We start from the raw sequence: 10,574 nt of genomic DNA, 5'->3' as shown, positions 1-10,574 counted from the left end.
ATCCTACCAGTGAGGGGGAAGGATGGGAGGGGTAGTGGAAGGATAGTGCGAGTCAACAATTGGTTGCGCAGCTAGTGTCAGCAACAGGGTTTTGATTTCTGTGACCATGGGACCCTGTTTGAAGATCGACATCTGCTTGGGAGAGATGGGATTCACTCCACTAAGCAGGGCAAAAGCACTGTTGCCAACAGTCTGGCCAACCTGGTAAGAAGGGTTTTAGACTAGGAAAGCCAGAGGAAGGGGAGAGTTACAGGGAATACACAATCAACCAAATGGAGCTGAAGTGGGGGCACATCAAGCATCTTCATGCAAACAAGGAAGGACCTACAAGACAATGAAGGCTGAGAGAGCTGGGCCTGTTTAGCCTGGAGAAGAGAAGGCTGAGAGGGGATCTTATTAATGTATACAAATATCTAAAGGGAGGGTGTCAAGAGGATGGGGCCAGACTCTCTTCAGTGGTGCCCAGAGACAGGACGCGAGGCAACGGGCACAAACTGGAACACAGGAAGTTCCACCTGAATGTGAGGAAAAACTTCTTTCCTGTGAGGGTGACAGAGCACTGGAACAGGTTGCTCAGAGAGTCTGTGGAGTCTCCTTCTCTGGAGATATTCAAAACACGCCTGGATGCAATCCTGTGCAACATGCTCTAGGTGACCCTGCTTGAGCAGGGGGGTTGGACTAGATGATCTCCAGAGGTCCCTTCCAACCTCAATGATTCTGTGATTCTGTGATTCTGTGAACACTATGGGGAAACATCTTGTACCCCTTCTGGGAAATCAGCATGCTCGGAGGCCTCTCTGAAGTGCCTGCACACAAATGCACGCAGCCTGGAGAATAAACAAGAAGAATTAGAGATCTGTGGGCAGCTGCAGAGCTATGATCTTACTGGGATCACAGAAAAATGGTGGGCTGGCTGGCATGACTAAAATGCTGCAATGGATGGATAAAGGTTCTTTAGGAAGGACAGGCCAGGAAGGCAAGAAGGGGGAGCCACCCTTTATGTGAGAGAACAGCTGGAATGTATGGAGCTCTGCTTAGGGGTTGATGATGGGCTGACTGAGAGCTTAYGGGTAAGGATTAAAGGGCAGACTAACATGGGTGACACTGAGTGGGTGTTCGCTATAGGCCACCTGATCATGAAGATGTGGTAGATGAGGCCTTCTTCAGACAGCTGGAAGTAGCCTCACTTTCACAGGCCATGGTCCTCTTGAGGGACTTCAAACACCTCAGTGCCAATACATCAATGCATGCAGCATGGGGAAAAAGCAGAATAAATTTTGAGTCTTGTGTCTCCATTCAGAGGGACTTCAACAAGCTGGAGAAATGGGTGGAGAGGACCTCATGAAGTTCAACAAAGGGAAGTGCAGGGTTCTGCACCTAGGGAGGAATAACCCCATGCACCAGTACAGCCTGGGGGCAGAAGTGCAGGAAAGCAGCCCTGCAGAGAAGGACCTGGGGGTCCTGGTGGACAAGTTGAACATGAGCCAGCAATGTGCCCCTGTGGCAAAGAAGGACAGGGGAATCCTCGGCTGCATTAAGAAGAACATTGCCAGCAGGTCAGAGAGGTGATCCTTCCCCTCTACTCAGCCTTGGTGAGGCCACACCTGGAGTATGGTGTCCAGTTCTGGGCTCCACAGTGCAAGGCAGAAATCAAGCTCCTGGAGCAAGTCCAGCAAAAGACCACTAAGATGATGAAGGGACTAGAGCAGCTCTCCTATGAGGAAAGGCTGAGAGAGCTGGGACTGTTCAGCTTGGAGAAGAGAAGGCTGATGGGGGGATCTTATCAATGTGTTTAAATATCTGGAGGGAGGGTGTGAAGAGGATGGGGCCAGACTCTTTTCAGTGGTGCCCAGTGACAGGACGAGAGGTAATGGGCACAATCTGAAATACAGGAAGTTCCATCTGAATTTAAGGAAATCTAAGGAAGACCTTTTTTACTGTGAGGATGACTAAGCACTGAAACAGGTTGCCCAGACTGATTATGGCGATCCTGGAGATATTCCAAAGCCATCTGGACAGGATTCTTGGCAGCCTGCTCTGGGTGACCCTGTTTCAGCAGAGGTGTTGGACTAGATGATCTCTAAATGTCCCTTTCAACCTCAACCATTCTGCTTTTCTGTGATTCTATGATTGTCCATTGTCCTCAAGAACCTGGCAAAGATACTCCTTGAAAAGTATAGTGGCATGCTGTATACATAGTACAAATGGTCAAATCACCCGCTCACAGGCTTCTGTGCTGATAGGGTTAGCACTACACTTACAGACAAATGTTAAGTCCCTGCTTCTTCCCATACACTGCTGGCAAAACACAGCAAGTTTGTATCTCCTAATGTTCAGCATACATCATGCCCCAAAGAAGTCAGCTTACGCTCTGTGAGGAGACTTCAAAGCTCACCTAGACTTGTACAGGCACTGCTCACCTGAATTTTTTGGACAATATGGGACTGCTCTATTRCAGAGGAGGTAGGTATGCCAATGTGCCCTGCTGTAGCAGTACTCTGTATCTCTCTGAAGGTCTGGAACCAGGATGAGAAACCAGAGCTGAAAGTGATTGTACTGTCTCCTGTGGAGGGAGAAGGATACAATTCATCTGACCAGCTAATGGAGGAAGAACCTGGTTACCTAAGCACAAGCACAAAAGTCTCGTTTTAGACTCTCTGTGGTATCCCTGCTGGCCTCTAGCTGCCACTCCAGAAGAATGCAGGTCATCCCCAAAACCCACATCAGTTCCAGTAACCCTGTGGAGACAGACTGATAACACTGGATATCGGTTGTCCAATCTTAGATGACTGAATCTTACCATAGGCTTCTGCTTTGAGGTAAAATGGATCTCTCTGGTATCACTACTTTCTGTACTGAATAGCTTGCCAGTGACTGTAAGGGGAACTTAAACCAACTTCACATAAAAGTACAAACAGGTGACTTCTTAACTTTAGCATGTGAATTATGAGGAAGCTATACTACTCACTCTAGACTATTGGAAGGGAAGGGGGAGCCATACTAAGGAGACTTAGAATGTCTGGATTTGGTTGGAAGATAACTTTGGTGACGTCTGTGCCAAATATGACAGCAGCACAGGGAAAGGCAAAAGTTTCCATATCTGTTGCCCAAGGTTTGAGTTGAAGGGTGCAACATCAGGGCAAGGTTTGCCATCAGTGAGAGATTTCAATTTTTAGGCACTTACACAGCACAAAAATATATTACAGTAACAGAAAACAATGAGCAAGAACTTTGACACTGACAACAATGCTCTATATTTTCATGCTAATCTTTGAGCTCATATTCTTTTTCAGAATCAGAAAAAACCTTGGGAAATAAATCTCTGTCTTCTGACCACTACTCCCCTGGAAGTGCTATGTAAAAATTCCCCTGAGATTCAGAGTTCAGTGTATGGGCATGGGAATCATCTCATCATTTTAGCCACCTAAAATCAAGAAAACAAACTCCCAACTTGTCCAGGGTTCTTCCAAAGTCAGCACAGCACTATGAGTGATTCATTCTGTCCTTAGGAAGGTTGATAGCTCCCTGGCAAGTTCTTATTCCTCTCCTCTGACTTCCTTGTCTATCAAATCCACCTTCAATGTCTAAAAATTTGATGATGGGAATCCCACCAAGCATATATGCATCTGTATGTATGTATCTATATATCCTAACTCCTTAATCCATGGTGCTTTCAGGAGTGGTGCTTGAAATCAAGTCCGAGTTCCCAGAGCCTGCTAGTTAAACCATTTGCACCTGAAAGACTACAGCTACTGTGTGAGGCAGGCCTTCGGTTTCCATTTCCTTGCCTGGAGGGCAGGTGACTCAGCCAAGAATGAAATCAGTAGGAGGACTAACATGAGAGAACTCTGGATGGTCAAGAAGTGAAGGGAAGGACAAACCCCAAACTAGTAGTAGGGAGCAGACATATATTACAGATGCCTGTAATATAGGTATCTACAAATTAGCTAGGTGTCTAAGCTCCCACTGTAATCAGTGGAGATCTAACTGATTAACTTAATGTAATCTAGAGGACTCTTTGGCTCATCTTGTGGTCAGCAGTAAGTCAGCTTTCAAGATCTTCACTGGATATAATTGAATCTTACATATCTAGCTGTCATGTAGAAACCTACATCTGAAGGCACTTAGATGATATGCAACATGAATCCCACCAGCTAGTCACCTTTTGGAGGTGGCAGAGATCTATGCAGCTGTCAAGGGTAAGATTTTCTCACCCTAAGGCTCCACTTAGGTTCAGGGGTGGGGGGGAGGGCACCCAGTTGCCCAAAAACAGATGACCGGTGCTATCTGCCACAGGCTGCCTGATGCATTGCATGAAACTGGCAGATATGCCACTGAACACAAGGGACACCCAACACTTTGGGGATTGACTGCTGGAGGTCAGGCAGGGTATGCTAGGGCATCTAATATTGCACTTGATGCCTATGTGTGTGGGAAACTAAACACTAAAGTTAGGTGAGATGAATTCTCCACTACCTCTGTGGATACCTACAAGTTGTCTGTTCTCTGCTTCATTCTTACATGGAAAGTCCTGCTTTCATTCTGTCAAATGCGATTAGCTCCTACCAGGAGAATGGCTAACACATCTTTCCATCTCCTATGTGAGCTTGGGCCCTGCTGTTTCCCTTCCTGAACAATCCATAACCCATGATAAGTCCTGTTTCTGAGAAAATAAGGCTACCTACAGTAAGGTATCCTTGACTGGCTTCAGTTAGTGCCAAGTGCTAAAGAAAAAGAAATAAAACAAATCAAAACAAAACAAMACAACTGTATTTGTTTACTGGCAGAGAAAAAGGAAAGTTATCCCTTAAGCTTTCCCTTTAAGAAAAGTAAAAGTGTACACTAAAGTTAACTTTTCTGTCTTTTCTGCACTGTAGCTGAGCTCCAGCAGGATGCCTGGAGAATGCCACGCCCCTGTCTCCCACCTTTACACTATACCCTACCATTAAGGGCACTACAGGATTCAATCCCCTCAGCCTGAAGACATTGAGAACACACCTCTCCCTCTTCCTTAACTTGTTTCCCACGTGCTACTATAAATAAGGTCATCGCTATCCCTTTGTCCACTTCTGATTTCTAATTGTGGTGTAACTACTGTGTTTTCTGTAGAGCTCAAAGCTTGTTTATGTGTTTCTATTGTATTCTATGGAYGCAGTTTGTGTTGACTGCTCAAGGGGCTTTGTAATAGAATACAAGTAGGGTGGTATGCAAGTGATGACCTCCTTGACTTGATCATCAGCAGAAAGAAAAGGACGTTGTAGGGTACTAGACCTTCATCCTAAATGAGGCATTTAAAGTATGTCAGATGTCTTCTGCTCAAAAAGTGCCTGTTTCTCTTCATTAACTAGGAGAAAGTCAAGGCAACTAGCTAAGATGTAGATATGTCCCCTGCATATTTCTAACATTAGGAGTGTTGTAAAGGGATAGAAGGACTTGAAGGAGAGCAGTGTGAGAGATGAGAAGAACAAGGGAGGAACTTTTCCAAAGGTGTCAGTTAGGACAGGAGGAAAATCACAGAAATCCAGGTGCGCTCCTCCTCCTGGAGCAAATGGTGGGTAATGGCAGGTGGGCTCCTTCTGCACCAGGTGAGAAGGGGCAAGGACAACACTGTTCCACTGAGCACAGTCCAGGACCAACCTCCAGCACACTGAGGGCACTTCTGCCACATTCCTAAGTACACAGGAGATTTACAGCCAGAGTTTCAGCAAAGAGTTCCCCTAACACACACATACACACAGTTATGTATGTACTTGCACACACACAAATGTACATACATGCACAGGTGCCATGTGTGAACCTGGCTGCAGATGAAGATGAGCTTTCCTGCTGACAGCTCATCAGTGGTCAGAACTAGCTGGATTATGACCACGGCATTCTCCTGAGGGGAAAGGGAGTAAAGGATGGAGAAAGAAGATGGAACCAGACTCTTCTCGGTGGAGCCCAGTGGCAGAGTGAGAGGCAATGGGCACCGAGTGAAATACAGGACATTCTACTTAAACATACATACATATATAGATATAGATATACATATACATATATATTTAACTGTGAGCATGGTCAAGTTGGAACAGAGCATGGAACAGGTTGCCCGGAGAGGTTGTGGAGTCTCCATCCATGGAGATATTCAAAACCGGACAAGACCCTGAGCAACCTGCTGCAGCTGTCTGTGCTTTCAGTGAGGGGTTTGGACTAGAGACCTCCAGATATTCCTTCCAGCTTCAATGATTCCGTGGCATGAAAGGAAGCACTGAAGTCCCACCCTTTCCTTGATGGCTCAGGCACTTTTGCAGCTGAAAGCAGGATCAATGGCAGGGAGAGATCAAGAGAGACATCAGACCCCTGCACCATTGTACTGGGTAGTGAGTGAATAGAAAAGAGCTTACCTGCCACCAGTCCCTGATCTCACATGGCTACTGCCTTTGACCTAGCTAACCTGAGAGGGAGCAGGTGATTTGGAAGGCTTACACACACACACCACATCATGTGCCACATAGTCATGTTGGGAGTGTGTCAACAGGACCACCTAAAAAAATCATCTCTCTGAACTCCAACTCCACCAGCTCCTCATGGAAGAGACCCAAGAAGGGTGACAGAGAACAACTGGCCAGAGAAGGGGCTGCCCTGATGCATTCTTTTTATAAGATCTAGATAAACATGACAAAACACTCTGCAACACTGTAGTAAAGCTCTGCTATATGAGGGGGAAAACATTTTATTCCCTGAAGTCTTACCTTGTTCAGGACCATATTAAAGCCAAGGATGTTCTGGTATGTGCAATAATGCTCACATACTTGTTAGTATGATGAAGAACTTCCAAGAACTCAGCCAACATGGTCCAACCAATCACAGCTACTTGTACTGACCATGGGGATCCTATCCCATGTAACTTGATTTTTAACAGAATGTGTGGTATCCACAGAGAAGAGGTCCATAAAAAATACTCTTTATCTTTCTTACATCTGCTCTGGATCCATAAGAGGAATGCTCTCAGTGAGAAAGCAGATAAGGTGTTCCTCAGCATCCATCTTATTTTGCAACATGTAGAAGAGCATGCCACAACCTACTTCATGAAGATATCAGGAATGTAACTGGACGAAGGCACACAGGACACATGGATTTTAAAGGACATGAAGTTTGTCCATTTATCACATCATTCATTGCAAAGGAATGGATCATCAGGTGGGCAGCCAGGCAACTCAATATCAAAATCGTCTTTCCCCGGCTACCTATCACATCTTTCTGTGAGCTGCTGTAAACTTGCCATCATGGCAAAAGGGCCTGACATGCACTGTCTCTCCATCCCACCACATTTGTGGCAGAACTCCCAGAAGGCTGATGCATGTTCTTAAATTCTTGAAGAAGCTGTTGTTAAAATGCCAGTTGGATGAACCTGACCAGTTGTTTTTTATAACCATCTGTCTCTAAATCCTACTATAAGCCTTGCCCCACCCCCAGGGAATCAGCTCCCTATGCTTCAAGGATCCAAGGTGCACTTCAGATATGGACCAACTCTGTAACACTGATTCAGACGGATGAAAAAGACCTGTGGGAAAGCCTGTAGAGAGGGAAGAAAGGTAAAATTACAGACAAAGGTGGGATTTTTGAGGCAGGATCTTTGCTAGCTCACAGATTCAGGAATGAAATCACCAGCATGGAAAAGTGTAAGACTCTAAAGGAAAAAAAAAAACAAGAAGGCTGGTAAGTTAGCTGGCTAGTCAGGAATCATCAGATGATAAGGTTGAGCTGTTAGTCAACAGTGCTGACAGAACTGGTGGTAAACAGCAACTCTGCAAACCGAGAATCATTTCCAGGGAGCCACCACAGAGGATAATATTGCCCCTCCTGGCAGACACCTGCTTGGCCAACGAAGTCTCTTTAGGTGTCTTACTAGGAGTAGAGAGCATACTAATGCTTAACCTTACAGCTTGTTACATGCCAATTATCTTTTCTGTGTGTAAAATAATATAATTTGTTTTATATTTTTAAACAGTACACATTCTGCTTGTATACTCTATGCACCTGGCTAAATATTCCTGAAAAAACTTGCCCAAGAGAAAGACCATGGCAAGAGCCAACAATTAAGGCTGGCCAGATATTAACAGAGTAAGCTGACAAGATATAACAGTTCAAAACTGTGGTCCACCTAGGAGGAACTTTTCAGGTTCTCTTCCATTTGGTGAAGTTTGTGGTGGGTGCCACCAAGGATTGACAATCCATAATGCCTCTACAGAAATATAGGAGCTCTGACACCTTAGCATCCCCATCCAGTCCTGTGAGTGTAGCACTTTTTTAAAATCCTCAGCAAGGACCAGGTGCTTAAGAAGATCTGGACTGCTAAAGAAGGCATCTCACAGACCTGCACTCATGCTTGTTTTTACTCTCTGTCCTTACAAGGAAGAGGGCTAAACTCAATGGAGATGAATCTCAAGAGAGGGGTTTTCTTGCTCATTATGCTTTTTAGGCAAATTTAAATTCACTAAATGACAAATTCTGCTCCCACTCACCACTCACTCTTGGAAGCCTAAAAGACAAGTCTGGGTCTCTGGAGCCTACTCAAAGAGAAGGAAGCTGCCTGTGTGCTGTACTGTACTTTCCTTCAGAAATCTAGCCCAGGTGCTTTGAATTGCCGGTTGAGGTAGCATATATGTCATGATGCTGTACTTTCACACAGTTGCTTACTGACCCAGAACATTCATTGCTCATGGAGGAGACTGCAGATCAGTTTCCTTCTCTCTCTGAGAAAGCTTGAGCTCTTTTCCTCCCTCCTCCCACATGAATATGCCAAGATTCTGTACTCTCTTAGCTGAGGATGCTTTCAGGAGGCTCTCAGGCACTCCTCTTAAAACTGTTATTCATGGCATAATGAAATAGCAGCTGAGAGAGGCAGAATACAATGATCCTATGGCCCAGGTGACAAGGTACATGCAAGACATGTTTCAGTCTCTATTACAGTGACTATACTATATGAACGCTTTATCTGTTCTGGAAACAAAGATTGAAACATAGGAGTTCTTCCTCTCTTCCCTGTCCTCCAAGTCAAATAATGAGGTGCTCATCCTTTAAAAGGTATGTGTTGGGCTCTATCTCTATGAATTAATGAATATTTCTTTCATCTGTGCAGGAAAGAAAGAAAACCACATAATAGCAAAAAATGAATTTGCCCAAGTCTGATGCAAGGCACTGTATCATGAATACTGAATTAGAAAAATTCATATATGCTCAGACTGGACAGGGGAAACAAATTCTCCGGGTAGACTTTGAGATATGCTTTTTTTGAAAGTGTTTCAAAACGTCTAGGTTTTTAAAAGCAGTCAAAAATAAAATAAATACAAGAAAATCCAAATATACAGAGGAAAAGAAAAATTCCTTTCAACCAGAATATGTTTATATCTTCTTCAGCTCAGCTATACTTTTGATCAGGACACCTTTCACTTCTTTATTTCTCAAGCTATAAATCATGAGGTTTAACATGGGGATTATGGCTGTGTATACAACAGCCAGAATTTTCTTAGTGTCTTGTGAAAAACCATATCTGGGCCATAAGTAAATCAAAGTTCCGCTGCCATAATACAGTGTTACAACAATAAGGTGTGAAGAACAAGTGGAGAAGGTCTTTTTTCTGCCTTCTGCGGAGGAAATCTTCAGAATGTTGGAGATGATGCAGATATAGGATAAAAGGATAAAACAAAGTGGTGTGAGGATGACAAGGACCGTTGCTGTAACTGTCTGCATTTCATATGAAGAGGTGTCAGCGCAGGAAAGCATAATGAGTGGGGGAATATCACAGAAGAAATAGTGAATCTTGTTGGGCCCACAAAATGACAGTGTGAACACCCAAGCTGTCTGCACCACAGACACCACATTACCACTAAAGCATGGCAGCAGGACTAGAGAAAGACAAACTCTTCTGTTCATAACAACTGCATATCTAAGTGGGTTGCATATGGCCACATAACGGTTGTAGGCCATGGCTGCCAAAAGGTAGCATTCGGTGACTGCTAAGAAAATCACTAAATAGAGCTGTGTGGCACAGCCCATGTAGGAAATGCTCGTGTCCTTCGACAGAAAGCTTACCAGCATCTTGGGAACAACGGCCGATGCTGTGGTGATATCCAGGAAGGACAGGACCCGGAGGAAGAAGTACATGGGCGTACGAAGGGTGGGATGCACTGTGACAGTRAAGATGAGAAGGTTCCCAGTGACAGTGATGGTGTAAATCAAGCAGAATGTGAAGAACAGCGAGTTCCGCAGTTCTGGGTGGCTAGACAATCCAGAGAGGACAAATTCAGTCAGCAGAGTGTGGTTTCTCAGTTCTGATCCCTCTGTTGGCTTCATCTGGGAGGAATCAAACAGACAGACTTTCAGAGCCTTAGTCACACCACCGAGATCAGGGCACTTCAGCTATTTACTGCAGCTAGGAGTTTCTTGGAAATCCCTGGAGAGCCATTGAAAAGAGGAATGCAACTCTAGAGCTGTCTTAGCTAAACAAAGTAAAAAGACAATGTCTGTATGTGCTGAAAATGTGTAATGTTACTGCTCTCTAAGTTTCATAACGTAGGGTAATGACCAAAGCA

At 44.6% G+C, this 10,574-nt stretch overlaps 1 protein-coding gene across 1 annotated transcript; it reads right to left on the bottom strand.

The window, feature by feature from the left end:
• Positions 1-9,384: 9,384 nt before the first annotated feature.
• Positions 9,385-10,371, bottom strand: LOC112973141 (olfactory receptor 10A7-like). The gene has a single exon (XM_026080625.1). The coding sequence runs from the start codon at positions 10,333-10,335 to the stop codon at positions 9,385-9,387; it is 951 nt and encodes a 316-aa protein (XP_025936410.1). The 5' UTR covers positions 10,336-10,371.
• Positions 10,372-10,574: the final 203 nt, after the last annotated feature.

This window comes from Apteryx rowi, unplaced genomic scaffold, assembly GCF_003343035.1.
Source record: "Apteryx rowi isolate R43461 unplaced genomic scaffold, aptRow1 scaffold_1154, whole genome shotgun sequence".
Classification (NCBI taxonomy): domain Eukaryota; kingdom Metazoa; phylum Chordata; class Aves; order Apterygiformes; family Apterygidae; genus Apteryx; species Apteryx rowi.
The sequence above is the reverse complement of the archived record's forward strand: the minus strand, read 5'-3'. Positions and strand labels throughout refer to the sequence as shown.